General features: G+C 39.7%; 1 protein-coding gene across 1 annotated transcript; it reads left to right on the plus strand.

Annotated features, from left to right (window-relative positions):
- The first annotated feature begins 17,123 nt into the window (after positions 1-17,123).
- Positions 17,124-19,518, plus strand: LOC134666945 (acyl-CoA Delta(11) desaturase-like). Its single transcript, XM_063524254.1, has 3 exons — positions 17,124-17,316; positions 17,735-18,071; positions 19,016-19,518. Exons 1-3 carry the CDS (start codon positions 17,124-17,126, stop codon positions 19,509-19,511), a joined length of 1,026 nt encoding a protein of 341 aa, XP_063380324.1. The 3' UTR covers positions 19,512-19,518.
- Positions 19,519-20,483: the final 965 nt, after the last annotated feature.

A 20,483-nucleotide genomic window follows, 5' to 3' on the forward strand; every position in this document is an offset into this window, starting at 1 on the left:
CGTATCATCCGTATCGGTTATCGTACCTTTATCCGTAATCGTTTGTCCCTATCTGTCATTTTGCCATTTCTGTTTGTTAGAAAAAGACAAAATTTTACAGAGTTCTTGTAAGAAGTTTTATGAATACAAAAAGGGATTACTGGGTTTAGTTACTAAGTTTGTAATGACGTAAATGTAACATGAAATGATAAATAATAACCTTGTACGCAATCAGAACTGGGCAAACACAGGTTTCCAATTTCCTTCCTTTGCAAACGTATCAAGAAATTTTTATAATAATTATGTGCATGAACAAATTCCGTAAACAATATTTAGATGCCTATTTTTATAATGATAGGTTTGTAAAACTTTAGGGTTATAATTATAAATAAAATTATGTAGGTTTTTTTGTGATAGGTACTTACAGTCAAAGAAATTAATTTTCACCACACCAGCTCGGAAAGGCTTACTTTGCACTTCAAAAACTGATAGCAAAGTTGCATTTTATTCACATGTGAGGCAAAGTAATCAAATGCAAATTTTGAGTTGTATTCTTATGTTTGCTAGTAAGATTGACTTTTAAATGATGATTTTGGATGATAAATATTTAATAACATTAATTTGGGTTTCATTTCGTTTGATTTTGTGTGATATTTTACATTTAATATTTCCTTCGGGTTGGTTTGGTGAAAAATTTTGTGTTTCACTCGGGGGCAATTTTTGTTTAACCCTCGTGCTTTGAAACCCTCGCAACGCTCAAGATTCCATTTATCGAACCACTCGCTACGCTCGTGGTTCAATTTTGGAATCTTTCGCTTGCTCGGGTATCAATATTAGCACGAGCGGTTAAACAACAACTTTGCCCCCTCGTAAAACAAATAACTATTCCTACCCATTTTGTACTTGTCACAGTGACAAATTGAGCTGGACCCCTATTCGACAAGCGACGTCTTTGTTATGTTTTATTGACATTTGTTATTGGCATTTAGATTTTATTCTAGAAACATTCTAGACTAGTATTTTTTATACAATTTTTTTTATGTTTGACGATCTTTTTGTGAAATTCTTAGTATTAAATTTGATCTGTATAATAATCCAATATTACTATGGAATAATATTAACTTCAATAAATTGCTCTGATAATTAGCTTAAGATAATATATTATTATGTAAAACGTTCATAAGTGCTTCTTACTAGGCGTACATGAATAAAGTATTTTTGACTTTGACTTTGACTTTGACGTGTGACAAGCAAACCAAACCGAACCACCCTTAGTTTAGAGTTGAGTTTTGGTTGTACCAAATGATATTATCCACCGTTGATGGAATCAACACTCAGTATGCAATAAAATCAACTGTTGATTTGACGTGGATGCGAAATCTGACAGTTGTACAGGTCGAATTTGGCCCCAGTATGAGGTCCCCAGCAGCGACTTGTCACTGTGACAAGGTACGAAACGGGCCGGAATTTTCAAAAGTACATGGCCATGTATTTTTTTTGTGTTTTACTCGGTAGGTAACAAAGTTTGTTTAACCCTAGTGCTTAATAGCTTTCGCTTACTCGGGTGTTAATATTAATAACGTGAGGAGCTAAACAACAACTTTGCTCCCTTGTAAAACAAATAACTACTGTCCCATTTACTCACAGCCATAGCCTAAACATATTATAGGGGATAAAGTAAAGGTACCTAACACACCCCAAAAATCTCAGATGGCCTATAACGGCACGCGGCAGTGAGATATGTTACGCATGCGTTGGTCGTTTACTTTAACCTTATGGTAACATCCCATTTCTAACCGCAGCTGCACTACCGGTACTGAGCGCGTCGCTGTCATTGTTAATTTCCATAGGAAAATGAACAGTAATGCAGCTGTCATTGGAAATGGACTGTCACCTTTACCACGACTGTACAGTCACCTGCAATAATATATTACTCTTCGAAGGCCGCAAAAATATCTGACTCGATCTTATTTGTAGAGCCATAAGAACGTGTCACATATTTTTGCGACCTTCGAAGAGTAACATATTATTGCACTTGATGAGCTCGCATTTGCACCAATAAATCAGCATGGCTTCTACTGCAGGTTGGCCCAAAAATATGTTCACAAATAATTTTTATTTTTCTCACTTACACGTCTTTTAATAAAAATATCATTAAATGTCATTAACACCTTACAAAGTCACCTTACAAAGGCGAACGCTTTTGTAAGGGATAGCAGACGCTAGCGAAAACGGCCGTCGTAATCTCATGGTAAGGGCACCTAACATGACCTAAGTAGGTATAATGTTGCAGAAGGATTCTAAATAGGTATAGTTTGGATTGAGTCGGGAACGGTGGCGACATTGATTTCACAGGTAACATGACACGGGCCAGGCGTTCTGAACGTATTGGTTCTAATTATTCGAATTAATTATGTTCATCGGCTATGGATATGAAATTAGATCCAAAAAAACCGAGCAAGTGCGACTCGGACTCGCGCACGAAGGGTTCCGTACCATAATGCAAAAAAAGGCAAAAAAAAACGGTCACCCATCCAAGTACTGACCCCGCCCGAGTCAAAAATCACGTTTGTTGTATGGGAGCCCCACTTAAATCTTTATTTTATTCTGTTTTTAGTATTTCTTGTTATAGCGGCAACAGAAATACATCATCTGTGAAAATTTCAACTGTCTACCTATCACGGTTCGTGAGATACAGCCTGGTGACAGACGGACGGACGGACGGACGGACGGACGGGCGGACGGACAGCAGAGTCTTAGTAATAGGGTCCCGTTTTACCCTTTGGGTACGGAACCCTAAAAAGAGTTATGAGGAAGTATACTCTGCATCACCTACTCACATTACTTGTTTTTTTTGCCGTGTCTCCACTGCCCTAAGGTTGTCTGGAAGAGATCACTCTTTAGCGATAAGACCGCCTATTGTCTACCATAGTTTAAGTTATGCTTAATTTGTATATCATGTTCTTTTTCATATTGGTGTGCAATAAATAATATTTGTAGTGTACTTGTATTGTATTGTAATTTCCAGCAAGTTGGAAATCGTTTATAACCTTCATTTGGTCCTAAATGCGTGTAATCTGAGTTTGAGCAATCCTAGGAGGTCACCTGAGTTATGGGTGTTTTCTAACATCCTTAACATCCATGTTCATGATCATCACACAGATGACAGACACGCCCTTGCCGGGATTCGAATCCAAAGCCTCCAGCTTCGTTGATCGTCCTATTACTGGTTGTCAGAGGCGTAGCTAGAGGATATGGCGCCCGGGGCAGGCACCAAATTTGCGCCCCCCCCACTAAACGAAATGAACTAACGAAAGGGTTACTTTTTTACTTATTAAAGTTTACTTTTCATTGAAACAAATAAGTGTTTGTTTTAATACATCGGTGGCTAACAAAGTTACGACCTTACGACCCACCTGATGGTAAGCGGTCACCGCATCCTATGGACGTCTACACTCCAGAGGCGTTACATGCGCGTTGCTGACCATTCTAAAACTTATACACCTATTTTTTGGTGATCTCCTTAGACTTAAAGGTTCAATATCGCTTGTGAGTTTGGGATCGTAGACTATTCAAAGGTACAGCGCGCCTTTGGACTAGGGTTGCCAACCGTACTATATTATATAGTATTGTACTATATTTTGGCTCTCTGTACTATATACTTTTGAAAAAATATATAGTACGCTAAAATACTATATTTCCGATTAAACGTATATTACACTCATGTTTAGTATTTTATCTAAAAGTACTATCATCATCATCATCATCTCAGCCATAAGACGTCCACTGCTGAACATAGGCCTCCCCCTTGGACCTCCATTCGCACCGGTTGGAAGCGACCCGCATCCAGCGTCTTCCGGCGGCCTTAACAAGGTCGCCCGTCCATCTTGTGGGTGGGAAAAGTACTATATTTTTTTGAAATGTACTATATTTTTGATGCCTTATTCTGGAAAATACTATATTCCACCAAAAAAAAGTTGGCAACCCTACTTTGGACTGATTTGAAGGGTCCAAGGTGGCATCCAGATGCTCCTGCCCAAAGGTGACAGCAGTACTCAATAAATGGGATCTGTCTACCCCAGAGTAAAGTATCGCCTCCCTTTATTGAGCACACCGAGTTTTTTTGGATACGAGCGCAGCCTACCCAGCAAGGTGGCTACGAAATTATTGGACGTCACTGATGGAGATGTCAACACCGAGGCTCCCAATACTCCCTGACATGACAAGGGTTGTGCCTTGAAAAATGAGGTTACCTTAGCGCTAAACGCGCAAAATTGAGTCTTGGTGGGATTGAATTGGACTAAATTGTCCCGATCCCACACCGAAACTCTGGATAGAATGCTCTTAATACCCATTAGTAGTTTTAATACCCAATAGCGATGTTAGCACGGCATGTCTTGTTTATACAGGCTGGTCTAAACCTTGACGTCCAAAAAATTTTAAAATTCCTCACGCTGTGGGCTATCTGAATATGTATGTTAGCCGACGACGTTTCGTAATAGTTTTCGAATTATGATTTTTATTACTTTTAACTTTTGTAAGAAATTCCGGGGTGAAGATTTAATTTATAAAAAAAAACTATTGAACTTATTGAATGTTTCTTTTTGTAACATAATCCTTGACAAACGGCGCAGTTGCTAAAAAAACATCCAACAACAGCATCCTCACTTGGCTGATTTGGGAAAAAAAAACAGACTTTTACGTTCAAGCATGTCAAGCTTAGATGTTGCCCTTACCTAAATAAATAAAAAATACAAGCGATTTCAAGGACTTTTTGTTATTATAGAAACTGCTGGACCCTAAGTTTTTTTAAAAGGTAAAAAAAGTGATACTTAATAAAGTCCTAATTTTTCAGAGTCGCCGGTCAAAGGAACTGAGGTGGAAAGCTTCCAAATTAGTAATTCATTAAAAAAAGTCCTCTTTTGTTATTTCTATTATTTTATGGGGTCACTTCCCCATCGCTATTTCATGTTATCAGTGCAAATACCACGAACAATTATTAGAAGACATAAAAGCGAAGCAAAGCTTCACCCCGGAATTTCTTAACAAAAGTTAAAAGTTAAACTCGTAAACTACGAAAAATCATGGGGTATATTCTGATAACCCACGACATCGATTCTAAAAAAAATATTTGGACGTCAAGGTTTGACCATCCTGTATACAAGGTGGCTAAAAAATAACTGCATTTCCGTTGCCAGGGAGGTTTTGGGATTATACAGAGCAAGTCGCGAAAATAGAATTTGGCTGTGTCCTACATTTTGGCTGGTCCATTTTCTATGGGAGGTATTTTGCCCATTTTGGCGCCCCCCCTTGGACGGCGCCCGGGGCACGTGCCCCCTCCAACCCCCCCCCTAGTTACGCCACTGCTGGTTGCTCATGAAGTACGGCGTTTCGTGAACAAAAGATTTGTTGTGGCAGGATTTGTCCTGACAAGGACCTTACGATTTAAGAATTGGTGCCACCAAGATTTGTGATGTCAATTTGAGGGGGGGAGGGGGGCGGCGCCGTCTAATTTATCTTGATGTGCAGGTATATAATTTAAGTTACTATAGTTCGTTTTTTTTAGCATTAGAAAGAAGTTGCAAGGAAGGAATTAAAAGACACATCAAGATTGTTTACCTTATTTCTAATGCTAAAAAAACGAACTATAGGACAATTTTGGTTTAATAAAAACATAATATATATGTAGAACAAAAAATTGTTTCAAGCTTGAGCAAAAATGCTTTCATATGATTTTCGTGAATTTTTGTGAACAGTTACATGAAATACTTACCTAGTTTTTTTTAGGCGATCACGTGATGCTTTCCATAGAAAACGATGCGCCGGAAGCTCCGGCCCGGACACGGCCCGGTCTAACGTGAGTAATCCTTATTCTTAATTCTCATTAGTTGGATAAAAGAGTTCAGAGTGAATATAAATTTAGCAATAAATAAATAGTGTCAGGCCCCTGACTTGCAGTGCTGTGTCAGCGTTCCACAGAAGTGCGGCGTGCACGCCGTGGGGCCCACTCCTGCGCAGCCCGTCTCGTCGGCACCATGTATGTGAGTCCATTTTTGCTTATTATATACATTAACTATTTTCTTACATCTCCCAATCGTATATATTCTTGCTGTATCCAGGGCCGTCTTTAAGAGCCAACAGGAGTGGTAATTTCTCCATACAAACGTACTCGACTGTTTCCTCCGTGGGTTTTGATGCTAGAGCAATATTTTTTTCAACACAGATTAATATTGTCAATATCTGTGTCGGACCGGTCGGACCGTTTTGCTTTTTTGATAATTTTGTTTTTTAAGGCGCCTAATTGACTATGCCGCAATGAGAGGCGTAGTATTCAAAACTGATATCAGTTAGCCAAAAAAGCAAAACGGTCCGATACAGATAATTTCATAGTCATTTAGATTTCCAAGTTTGGTTAGGATTGGTTAAGTTTTGAAAAGGGAAACAGTCGAGTACGAAACCTCGATTTTTGAGATTTTTACGCGGGATTTTTCGCCTTGTCCTTATCGCACCAGTTTTAGGAGCCGCTTCCATTAGCGAGACGGGTATATTTACCTAAAATATTTAAAACTCAGCTCCTATTTCGTCTTAACTATGCTGGGGCCCCTGGGCACATAAGAATTTGGGGCCCTTTTGGAAAGTAAAGAAAGCGAATTAAACTAACATTTTTCTACTCGTATGATCTTCTATTTAGTATGGGTAATCAAATATTCTGTTACTGATGCCTGTCCTTCGGGGCCCCCTGAGGATGGAGGCCCCGTGTGCCCTTATGGTAAAGACGGTACTGGCTGTATCATATGTTATGCCTTTAAGCGAGCAAATTATGTATATTTATTTATATATTTTGGGGATCTCGGAAACGGCTCTAATGATTTCAATGAAATTTGCTATATGGGGGTTTTCGGGGGCGAAAAATTGAATTAGCTAGGTTTTAACTCTGGGAAAACGTGCAATTTTTAACTTTTAGGTATAGTTGGATGGTTTTTGTTCCAAGTTTACTTTTTTCTTTTTACTTAAATATCGTTCAACCACCCAACTGCCTATAATTCAATAGTATAATGTTCTTTTTTGTTTTTAAAGGATAACGAATAGTGGTAAGCGTTTGACTTGCCCTGTGCTGTGTCAGCGATCCACAGAAGAGATGCGCGCGCGCCGCAGGGCCCACTCCTGCGCAGACTGTCGGCACTATGTGAGTCCATTTTTACTTTTTACCTACCCAACTATAATCTTATCTTATCTTATTGTTTACGGCGGCCCTTGCGGATACACTTCGACCCTTAGGGATCTTTAGGGAAACTATAATCTATTAGTACAGTCAGGATCTAAAGTAGCGGATCAAACTGCGTGTCAAAAGTATCTATATAATTTTACACATGTACCCACATTGCTTGCATATTTATCTTATCTTATTATCTTTGCAGCTTATTGTACCAACCCGAGTTGTGTACTTTTGTATAAATTGTCCACAGAAGTGACATTTGTCTTAAATGTGTTTGACCCACCCCACCTACTAAAAAATACTAAGATATACGGCGCAGCAATTCGGGGAATTAATTAGAGATTAACTAGATACGATCTAGTAAAGATATGTGACGTCCCACGGGTAAAGGTACCTTATATCGATTGGCGCTTACGCTATTATCAACGCCACCCCAATATTATGGCGGCGCTATGTGGCGTAAGCGCCAGCCGCCATAAGGTACCTTTTGCCGTGGAACATCACATATCTTTACTATTTCATATCTAGTGAGTCTCTAATTCATTTCCCGAATCGAGCCGATAGAGTCTGTGCGGAAAGAGAAGAGTCGTGGAATTTATGGGGCCCAATACATTATATTCTCTTTCCGCACAGACTTTATATAGTGTTATTGATATTGCGTTACAGTTACCACCATAATACTTTGCACAGCGAAATGTAAACTAGGGGCCCGATTCGGATTTTGAAATAGACATCTATTAGATACCTTTTAGACATCAATGTTTAAGATCTAACCTGTCAAATTTGGCATTTGCGCGATTCTGGAGATACTCTTGAACGATTTCCACAGGATATGACTTAGAGATACAATTCACATCTAATAGATATCTTACTATATCTAACGTAAAAGTGACATTGGTTGCCCGAATTGCGCTGCAAAAGAGAACTAGTTGATATCTAAACTATAACGTATCTAGAATGGATCTAGTACATGGCGTCTCTTGTGATTATTTTGAATTTCGAATACGGCAGTATAAATAGTGTTAATGATATTGCGTTACAGTTACCACCATAATACTTTGCACAGCGAAATGTAAACTAGCCCTCGTTGCAATCTAGGCATACTTAGTGTTCTTGGAAATATGCTATCAGCTCTACAGTGTTACAATGGTGCTATAACAAAAACAAAACGTGTTAATTCGCTGTGTATGTTGGCTTGGCACTCACATTTGTATGGGTACGTGAAATTAAAATAAGTGTAGGGCTGTTTTTACACACTTTTATGGAGCTCTATTGCGTACCTATATGTATTTATGTATATGTATACCTGTACAGGATGGCTAGAAAATAACTGCATTCCTGTTGCCATAGGTTTTGGGATTATACTGAGCAACTTTTACTATGGGACCAATCATTATAATCCCAAAACCTTCCTGGCAACGGGAATGCTTTTATTTTTTAGCCACCGTGTATACATATGTGACGTCCCACGGGTAAAGGTACCTTATATCGATTGGCGCTTACGCTATTATCAACGCCACCCCAATATTATGGCGGCGCTATGTGGCGTAAGCGCCAGCCGCCATAAGGTACCTTTTGCCGTGGAACATCACATATACATGTGTTTGAAATCTTGTAAGTTTTATATGATAACTTTTTGCCAGTTAACTTGTTGCATATGGTTATTCGATATTATATAATAGAAGTGATTTTGAAAATTAGTAATGGCCTCTATTTACTTCTTGCGATTGTATACTACTATGTGTTTTAATATGTAAGTAAATTATAGTAAATCGTGTTTGGGTCTGGACGTCAAAATGCAATTTTGCTCCCTTGTGAGACAATCTACTATTGTTTCCTTACTTTTGTCCTATCAAGAGTCTGTATGTCTGTCAAGTCAAGAATTCCTAGAGAAAACATGAAGAACAGCAGATCACAGAAGATGAGAGCGTAGAAGAAAGAAGAAGTTCAGGGTTGAAATGGCCATTACCTCACAGTCACGTGGTCTTGTTGGTACAACGTGTGATGTGACGTAGTGGAAGTGTCGACCTGGAACCGTCTACTTCTAGAAGAAAGAAGAACGGAAACCGTCGTGACGCGAATATTTTATTATAATTGTTTTTATTTTATTTTCTTTATTGAGGAAAAACAAATGCCTACAGTGGAATGTATATACCTACATATACTTTTGCTTCTTATTTAGGTACATGAATTACACGACACTTAAATACTAATAGCACCCGTTTAAGGTCTATTATGACGAACGGGTAACTACAGAACTCTATACTGAGCACGGCCCGACAGACTCTTGGCCGGTTTTTTTAGAATTCTCAATGGATAGACATGTTTTGATAGAAAGGGTTCGAGCAACACCCGGAAGGGAATCGGCATCATTCGCACTATTTCCCCTCTGCCGAAGCACATTCCTATATATTCCTATATAGCGCAGTGCGTGTTGTGACTCATCCGTACATCCGTCTTTGACGTGTGTCCTCATTTTCTATATATTATTGTCGTCATTACAGATTGGATTTTGTATGTAGCTACCTGCCTAGTGACTGTGTGCACGTTTGCCCCCGCAAATAATGGTAGAACGATTTGTACGGTAAGATATCGCTTGGGCGTGTCCCCTCCGACGTGTCGGAAGCCGGTGTTGCTCGAAGTTGACCGCCTGTTGTCCTTTTATAAGGCATAAGGGTGGCAGGAATCATGCAAAATTGAATCCTATCACTATGAAATAAAGTTCAAAACCAGGTGGGAAAAATATTCCCTCTGCCTTATAAAGGCTTAACCCCTTCTTCCTGTATTATTTGTATTGGTTTCTGTAATGCAGTGTGCAATAAAGAGGATTGTACTCGTAGTATAAATGTCGGCGGCCGATCGTAAAATCAGGCATATCGTGAAATTCCTAGGCATATCGTGAAACGTGAAAATCTTTGACTCGTTCCCTGAGTCGACGGAGCCCCGCTACGCGGGGCTCCTATTTCTGGACGGTTTGCCCTTCGGGCATTTGAAGCAACGTAACGAACCTATCCTACCTATATATTGGATTAATGTGACAATCGTTAAAATATTACACAGAAACATTACGATCTGCCTGATCTTACGATCGGCCGCCGACATAAATATGTAGGTCACACAGTTCTAATATTCTAGAATCATGTTTGCCATGAGTACATTGTGTACGTGCTTACAATCGGGTATAGTATTTCGCTTACCTCGGTACCAGGAAAATGGCCGACACTCGACCCGCCATGTCAGTTCTGTGTCAATATGTTGGTTCTGCATTAACGTGGTGTCAAGTAGCCAATAGCAGACCGCGTTATTAGAATTACAGTAATTTGTACCTATAATGCTTCCCACTAGCACATAATAAATAATAGTACTAGGTACAGAAGACACTCTCTAACAAAACGCGTCTGTCACGATCAGCACAGATATGGCCGCTAGGTGGCGACAGCGCCATCGCGCGGCTTATGGCAAACCCCAATATTGGGGTCGAACGGATGGACTTTTAGCTACCTGTAACAAAGCGACGAAATCGCGAAGTGAGCCACGCCTACCACTAGGTAATTTGCTCCAACAGTTTTCATATATGAAACTATCATCATCATCATAATTTAAGAGCATGGCTCTTGTCGGTGGAGTATGCGCCAGTTTTCGCGGTCCGGTCCTCGGCCAGGTTCTTTAGGTCCCTGAAAACTATATCACATTCTAATTGTAATTACCTAAGTGTAGTTGGTAGAGTCAGACCAAGAATAGTCTGCAGTGGATTTGATAGCCCACGCAGTGAAAGTGTTATTTTAAACGTCAAACTTCTATGACATTATGACGTACAAATGACATTTGCACTGCGTGGGCTATTAAATCCGCTGCAGACTTTTTTTGGACCGACTCTAGTAAACATAAACAACATGATAGAGTTATTAGAATTATTGTATAGGTACTTACTATTGAAAATTTCTAAAACAACTAATTAAGTTATTAGAATCCAACCCAAGTAACAGTTTAGCAACGTTTTAGCTTATTATAGGTGTAAATTGCGTTTTGACGTGTAATTAACTTGTCTAGTAACGTAATTAGGAATAGATGTAGTCACAATAGTAGTAGAATGCTGCCGCGGTTGCTCGGTAGCGGCCCCTTTCTACTCGAGGCTCGACGTAGTGATGTGACGGTCAAGTGACTCATTCGACTCGAGACTTGAAAGTCGTGACTTAAGGTAGGGGAGATCGAGGTGAGTTGTGACAGAGGAGAGTTGTGACATTGTCGATTTTTTTGAATCTATTAACTAAAAACTAGGTCGCAATAGCGCGCGTTTGTAGTTCAAGTTGCGAGCTAACAAACGCACACTGTTTCGAGCTCACTAACAGTTATTAGATTCCAAAAAATCGACAATGTCTCAACTCTCCTCTGTCACAACTCACCTCGGTCTCCCCTACGGTTTGGATTCCGACTGCATTACTGCTGCAGTCAGTACCGTCTTTGCCATAAGGGCAAATGGGGCCCGTGCCCAGGGCCCCCCATCCTCAGGGGGCCCCAAAGAACAGACAGTAACAAGTATATTTGACTACCCATAACCAATAGAAGATCATAGTTAGTAGAAAAATGTTAGTTTAGTTCGCTTTTTTACTTTCGAAAAGGGCCCCAAATTCTTATGTGCCCAAGGGGGGCCGCAGCATAGCTTAAGACGGCCCTGGCTGCAGTATTACATTTAGAGATTCGCGGCAGCAATGTAATCGGCAGTTATGTCACAACGAAATTCTGCAGCAGTAATGTAAATTCTGTAACAGGCTGCATTGCTGCCGCTAATGTCATGCCGGTCTTCCCCACATTGAATTTATGATTAGTTTCGTAAGTAGGTATCATTCAATCATTACTCATGTGAAACGATTCGAGTCGTATTGATTCTTGTAATTTTATGATCAAGTCTTAACACTAGGTACACAAAACCGAAAATTGTGGTGATTACGTATGGGATATTTTTTGAAAAAAATAGTGTACATTTGGACGTGAAATTCTAAATGAATCATATTGTCATCAAAATAATTCTTATGACCTCGTTAGTTATTAATGTACCTAGATAAAAAGTAATACTCAATTCGGTACGTGTTATTTGTATTTGTAACATTATTATTGATAATAATTCGTATCCAGGAATTTCATCCCACCTGTCACTGACAATTTATAAAAATAATGACACGAGCAATTCTCAAAAAGTTTATACATTTCGATCACATCTTAGATTTCTATAACAATTGGTATACTGGTAAAGTACATGAAGCTGAACAACTTCCACCACATTTGCCAAAATGTCCCAGAAAGTTTCTACGAAACATTCATTTTTTGTATATATAGAAATCTAAGATTTGTGATCGAAATGTAGAAACTTTTTGAGAATTGCTCACCAGCAGTCACTTGCTGAATAAAATATTTTCATTTATTTATTTAGTCACTCGACACTCGATACTCGAGACTCCGCGCGAGTCTATTGTTTCTCGTCCCTAGCTCGTCTTTGTTTCAGCACCAGTTATGGTAATGGCGCCGTTGATAACAGGATAACTCGGTTAATAAGCACAGGAGTCGATTCTTACAAACCTTAGGTACAATATACTAAGGGCGTCCGCTAGCTGGCGCGGTTACCCGGAGCAACAAAAAATAGTATGAGCAACGCTCACTGGCGGCCTAGCCAAGGTAACAATCACTATTGCTACATCAAAACGCTTTCTGCCTCTCTATCACTCTTCCATATTAGTGCGATAGTGACAGTTACGTTTCGATCGCTACGGAGCGCGGCTCGGCCTCGACATTACGCGACTGGAGACGGCGGCAGCGACAGCCATAGGTGTCTCAGCCCGATCGCTGTGTCTCGCTCCAACCTCTGGTCCAACACACACATTTATTATGTCGTTCAGTTTATAAAACTCCGGCTTCAGTAGCCAAAATGACAATCGTCTGCCAATAAACTCCCATCAAAATTAAATACGGAACCCTAAAATGTATCAGTATGACAATGGAGGGCCTGCGACTGCTACTTGATAAACGGCATTATAATACATGTGTGGTTTATGAGACAAGCTAAAAGCGACACTTAAGGATGACTCGCGCTGGACCGGGCCGGGCCCGGGCGAAGGCGACCGACGTGTCATTTTCTATGACGGCTGATCGGTGATCACGTGGTGCTTTCCATAGACAACGAAGCGCCGGAAGCTCCGGCCCGGCCCCGGCCCGGTCTAGCGTGAGTCACAGCCCGATTCGAACTTTAGGATACGTCAGAGACCTAGAAACGATATGGATTAGATATATGTCAGTGTCAAATATGACGTTTGTTCAATCAAAAACGTCACTTTTAATGGTAACATTCCATTTTTGACCGCAGCTGCACGACTGGTACTGAACGCGTCGCTGTTATTGTCAATTTCCATAGTAAAATGAACAGTATTAGAGCTGTCGTTGGAAATGGACTGTCACCTTAGTCCTTAACACTGACACATCTAATCCATATCGTTTCTAGATATATTAACTGACGTACCTTAAAGTTCGAAGGGCCGTCAACCTTTATAAGTAAGTATACGAACAAAATTTCAGCTTTTCGAACTGTAAAAGTAAACCAATTTAATTACTCCCATGTTGAGGTTAAAAGTAAAAATACCAACAATTGATCCCTGCGGCCGCCGCCGGGGTCGTACATGGAAAGTTAATTTGCTAACGAGCTATTTTTAACCGCGTGCCTGAAACCCGGGCTGAATTTTCACGAAATAATGTGGGAGTTACCTAACTAAAGTTTTGGATGTTGGATTCGGATATTAAAAACTATAATTAAAACAGGAAGGTTGTAATTTTTTTTATTCCACTATCTTTTAGTTGTTATAGATATAATAAGGCATTATGATAAAAAGTAGTTCCAGTATGGATATGATGGTCGTTGACCGTCTACGTGACAGCGTGATAAAACGGTGTCCGCCACTGTCTATCCCGAGGTGTTAAAAATGAACTATTTCTTTTTTAGTGGTCATACTTTTAGCGTATTACGAAAATAAGCGTTTTGGTAGGTAACAAAACTGATGTATGGAGTGAGCACTCTATGCATGCTTGTTTCTCTATGGTAAAATATCATCATCATCATCTCAGCCTATATACGTCCCACTGCTGGGCACAGGCCTCCTCTCGAGCGCGAGAGGGCTTGGGCTATAGTCCCCACGCTAGCCCAATGCGGATTGGGGATTTCACATACACCTTTGAATTTCTTCGCAGATGTATGCAGGTTTCCTCACGATGTTTTCCTTCACCGAAAAAAAAATACACAAAATATACACAAAAAAAAATTATGATGATGGTAAAATATACACAAGGGTATTTATTTTCATCGCGCCGATGAAATCGAACCTTTTTCCACATCACCTACTAAAGATAAATATTAATATATTCATTATATACATAATCTTGAATCAAATGTATGTATATGTTTTAACGTCAGACATAAAAAGGCATGTTCAGGTTATTAATAATAACATATCCTCAAGGGTACTTGGATCTCAATAGCATGAATTATTATATTTCAGCCTCGCGGGCCCCTATTTCGTACATAATTACTTATATACCTACATTATTTGAACGATATTAATTTTGATCAGATTGCAATTATAATTTGTTTGAAAAACAAGATGCGATCGGGCCTCATAAATGTCTATAGTCTACCCATAGATAGTCAGAAGAGCCTCTGACCTTGCGCAAACTTGGCAGTAAATACAATGATAAATGATACAATGATAATGAAAGATAACAACTGTAGCTGCAGCTGTTGTGATATTACTACGGCCACGCGTGGCTCACTCCGCGATTCCGTCGCTTCTAAAAGTACATCCGTTCCACCCCAATTTTAGGGAAAGCCATAAGCCGCGCGTGGCGCTGTAGCCACCTAGCGGCCATATCTGTGCTGATCGTAACAGACGCGTTTTATTAGAGTGAGTCTTCTGTACCTAGTACTATTATTTATTCTGTGCTATGGCTTTGACGCGGGCGCTGTTTCTGTCATTTTCCTTATAGATGCCGCAGCAATAATGTCGCAACAGTAATGTCACCTTATGAGAGACCCCACACTCCGGCGGCAGTATTTCTGACTGTCAAAAGTTGACGTTTGACAATTCAGTGACCACTAAACATATGGCGTATGCAGCGCCATCTGTTTTGGATGTAAAACAAAGGGGCACGTTTTTAGGGTTTCGTATCTTAACTCTCTATTCATCATCATCATCTCAGCCATAAGACGTCCACTGCTGAACATAGGCCTCCCCCTTTTTTGGGGGGTGAATGTCATAATCGCCACGCTTGGCAGGCGGGTTGGCGATCGCAGTCGAGTATATCGAATTTGAGGGACGCTGCTGCCCGTCCACCGGTGGTCTTTGGACGTGGTTTAAGGACATACCCGGGTCCTGGACGTAGTTTAAGGACATACCCGGGTCCGGTTACGTCTCTATTACAATCAAATATCTTTGGTACCTACTTTGGTAAAACCACTTTTGAATAAGACTATAGACCCTGCTTGTACATTTTTAGGAGGGTCAAAGATCTATCCTTGTAAGGTAATATTTACAATTTGTCGAACAATAACATGTCATGTTCATTTTTTCATCTCATCGAGTCTACTTATAAGAGTCGGATATATTGTTTTTGTTTTCAGTCTATACTGGCATTTTTTTGTTGAACAGACATATGTAGGTAAGTATATTCTAAGTTATAAGGTACCTACTCTTTTTTTGTGTTTTTTATTATTAATAGTATCTCTGCCGATATTTATTTTATTCGTTGACTTTTTTTCATTTTTTCTATTAAATGCGGTGAAGTCATATTTAGAGTTCCTTAATTTCTACAATATATGTAGGTATAAGCGCAGTTTCACCGTATTGTATATTCTGTGTCGGTATATTTTATTAATATTTTATCGAACGAGCTAGCGAACCGAAGCGAAAATCTTATATTCAACTAGCGAGTGGCTAGGGGCACGTCGGCATTTTGATGTTTGTAAACTGAACTATAAGGCCCACTTGCACCATTCCACTAACCCGGGGTTAACTGGTTAAAGCTGGAGTTACCATGGTTACCAGTACAATTTGACAATAGGTTAACAGTTTAACCGCTTAACCCCGGGTTAGTGGGATGGTACAAGTGGGCCTAAGAGAATAGTTTGTTACGCAATATCTTAAGTAATTTTGTTCTAATTTAAATGAATATAGGCAAAGATATATGTAACTCCGTATAAGATAAATAAAGTCTAAGAAAAAAACGTGCCTCGGATGTCACGAAAAAGTGATTCTCGAATAGATGGCGCCATATACCTTTGGCCTACTCTCGGCTAGATGGCGTTGGCGACACCGTTTGATATTTAACAATTTTAACACATATCAGTGAAAGAACATGGGTCAGTGTGGTACAATAAAAATTTAAAATCATTTATCCGTAAACATATTTTGATTAATTTATACATTTTCAATTTTATTTTAAGTTTTAATCGTGTGTCGATAGATGGCAGTAAATGTACCGTGACTACAAAATTTACTTTGACAATAGCCCTCTAGACTATCTATTAAGGCTCGATCAAGGGGAAATGGTGATAGAAGAGCCTAGAAGGGTCAAAAACATTCTGTGTTCGCGTCTTTCCTGTAGACATACACAAGAGTTAAGGGCTATAAGTGGATAAGGGTTAAATAAGAAAATTAACCTTTATAGCCCTTAACTCTTGTGTATGTCTACAGGAAAGACGCGAACACAGAATGTTTTTGACCCAGAAGGCCCAACAGGTATTTGATCTTGTCTTGCTATAGGTAGGTACTATTTAATTTTTGATAAGTAGGTTGGCATTTTCTGTTAATGTTCACATACATGTTTTTGTCATGTCATGGAAAAACAATTTTCGCCGTAAATAACAGAAATTTTATTTTTTACAGTTTCCAAAATGACTCCAAATGCCCGCGACGAGGGACATATAAAGGACGAGGCCTGCGAACTTCTGATCGCTCCTCAGGCCTCGCCGATAAAATACGAGGCCTCCTACATTAATATAGCCATGTTCGCATATTTCCACGTGGCCAGCGTTTATGGGATATACCTGGCGATTACTGAAGCGAAGTGGGCGACTATATTATTAAGTAGGTGTGCACCTACTAAAGCAGCACTTTCCAAGTTTATTATTTTTAAAATCACGCGAACCTGGCCGCCGCCATACAATCGAAGATACCTACACTTTAGTTTTAAAACGATATTCTGAAATTTGACATGAATATTTAGGTACTAACATACTATCGGGTAACAGGCAAAAGTCACTAACTAACACCATTGAAATTATTGGACAATAAACCGTGTTACAAGTGTAATAAAGTGCATTGTTACTTTAATTTTTTGATAGTACTTAGTGACTTTTGCTTGTCACCCGACGATATATCTATCTCGTTTACTGCTCAATATCATCCTTTGTGCATACCGACAAGGTTCACGATGGCGCGCCGCACACGATAGGCGTGGAGTTAAAAGGGTAAAAAATTATTTAAAAAAATCTGTATTTTCCAGCAATCATTCTCTACGGAGCTGCCACACTCGGAACGACAGCCGGCGCTCACCGCCTCTGGGCCCACAGAACCTACAAGGCCACCCTCCCTCTCCAGATACTCCTGATGCTGCTCCAATGCTTCGCCTGTCAGTACTCCATCTTCCACTGGGCTAGAGACCATAGACTCCATCATAAGTTCTCTGACACGGACGGAGACCCTCATAACGCGACTAGGGGATTCTTCTTTTCGCATATTGGGTGGTTGCTGGTTAAAAAGCATCCGGAAGCAAAGAAGAGGATGAGGATGCTTGATGTGTCGGATCTTAAGGCGAATAAGGTGGTGATGTTTCAGAAAAAGTACGTATTTAAAAAATTTTACACAATTTTATTTAGCTTCACCATGTTGCCAATATCCGGGAGATCGAGCTTTGCTCGGAAAACGCATAAAAAGTTAAAAACTCAGAAATGCGCGTTTCCCAGATATAAGACCTAGCTAGATCGATTTATCGCCCTCGTAAACCGCCATATAGCAAATTTCATCGAAATCGTTAGGGCTGTTTCGGAGATCCCCAAATTATATTTATATAAATAAACAAGAATTGCTTGTTTAAAGGTATTATTATAGGTATATTTTGTATTTGTGCTTCATCCTTGCTACTTAATTTTCACCATTTTCTAGTATCTGATTCAGTCGAAATTTGGAGTACTTACGTAATTCTGATGACAATGCAATAATATGCTAACATGGAGTTGATCTGATGATGCAGTCGGAAGATAACAGAACACAAAGAAACTTCTCGATGGAAAAAACACAAACACATAGAGTTTAGAATCATTAGAAAGGTCTCGAGAAGTAGATAGGCATGCAAACGAGACGAAGTGCAGTCAGCAATAAACATGTGTCAAAAATATTGGCAGTAGGTTTCAAGAGCGCTTATACGAGTAAGTACAAAGGTCATGGCGTAGGTATGGTATCGATTTAAATGTCATTCTTTTAAGTAAGATTTATATTTGCACACACATGGTGCTCAGTCATGAATGAATGAATGAATGAATGATTTATTCACTTGAATACATACATAATACAGCGCATGCACTTGTATACTATATTCTGCCATTTGGCATGTGAAACTTGGAAAATGTTATACATATTCAGAACAGAAGGCCCTATCTATGCTTACACACATGGTGTAGACTTGCGTGTAACAATTTTGAAAAGCATAGTCTTAGGAGTTCTTGGCTGACGTCAAGTGGTCTAGGTTTAGAAACTGGATATAACAAACTGATTTACCCTTTTCCAGATATTCAACCCCATTCATCGGCACAATCTGCTTCATCTTACCAACCCTCTTCGCCATGTACTTCTGGAACGAGACCTTCGCTTCAGCATGGCACCTGACCATCCTCCGAGTGTTATTATCCCTCCACGCCACATTCCTGGTCAACAGCGCAGCCCACGCCTTTGGGAACAAACCTTACGACAAAAACATCACTCCTTCTCAGAACATCTCAGTGTCTTTAGCAACTTTAGGGGAAGGATACCACAATTACCATCACGTTTTCCCCTGGGATTATAGAGCTGCAGAACTGGGTAATAATGCTCTAAACTTTACTACACTTTTCATAGATTTTTTCGCCTGGCTTGGGTGGGCGTACGACTTGAAAGCTGTTGGAAATGAAGTCATAGCTAAGAGGGTAGAGAGAACTGGGGATGGGACCAATCTTTGGGGATGGGGAGATAAGGATATGCCTAAGGAACACGAGGAGATTGCTAAAGTGTTGTGCAAAGGACATTAAAGGTTTAGGTTGTTGAAACTTTATTTGGGTGGAAAAAAAATTATAACTCATCTAAAATTTTACAAGACTCTGGTGCTATACAAAGGCCTGGGTCTCAGTAGCCAGTCATTAAATAAATGAATAAAAATAAAATAAAAAGCCTTTTTATTTCGTAACCACTTTTACAAACTATTTTTTAACTTTTTTTTTAATAGCCTATTTTGTGTGCCACTGCTGGGAAAAGGCCTCCCCTTTCTTCCGCCACTCATCACGGTTTGGTGCATGTTCGGAGCCAGTCCCTGCAAAAAGCGTCAAGGTCATCCCGTCATCTCTTGTTTGGTCAAATTTTTAAACTTAATACTATTTTATATATTATACTAATCTAATGGGACCCCTCATAGTGTTAGGACCCCTTTCGGGTTTAGGCCTCCTCCAACCTCTTCGTTCTAGGTCTTGTGCCTCTGTGAGCCAGTTGCGCGACACTTTTTCTATGTCGTCTGCCCAACGTGCGCGGGGACGTTTGTTTAATGTAACTTAAATTATATAATATGCTTTACTATACCAAAATTGATTTATTTAATGTATTAAATTTAAACTTGGACTCGGTATAAAAGTTTATTTTATTTTATTTATGTACTCTATAGATGGTATACGACGACAACACAAAAATTACTCATTTATTCTGAACATCACAAACATGTTTCCATAATTAAAGATACGGGGCGGGGCCAGTTTGTCAAAAGCTTGTATGTAGGTAACTTGTAAGTTGTAACACAAACGATATCACTTTTCGACAGCTTTTGCTAAAAAGGGATTCTATTTGTATTACGAGTTACAAGCTTTTGAGAAACGGGCCCACGGTAGCCAAGATGCCAATCGCTTACGCTCCGTAGCGATCAAAACGCTCTGTCACTGTCGCACTAACGCTACGTCTTACGTAGGCGAACAACGCGCGAACGCGGCGCGGCGCGGCGCGGCGAAAGCGGCCGCCGC

Source organism: Cydia fagiglandana, chromosome 8 (assembly GCF_963556715.1).
Source record: "Cydia fagiglandana chromosome 8, ilCydFagi1.1, whole genome shotgun sequence".
NCBI classification, from domain to species: domain Eukaryota; kingdom Metazoa; phylum Arthropoda; class Insecta; order Lepidoptera; family Tortricidae; genus Cydia; species Cydia fagiglandana.

Bases quoted from the DNA above. Each gene is read 5' to 3' on its own strand.
- LOC134666945 (XM_063524254.1), top strand. From the start codon at position 17,124: ATGACTCCAAATGCCCGCGACGAGGGACATATAAAGGACGAGGCCTGC. The intron at 17,317-17,734 runs GTAGGTGTGCAC...TGTATTTTCCAG, and splicing joins GTGGGCGACTATATTATTAA to CAATCATTCTCTACGGAGCT. The intron at 18,072-19,015 runs GTACGTATTTAA...ACCCTTTTCCAG, and splicing joins GTGGTGATGTTTCAGAAAAA to ATATTCAACCCCATTCATCG.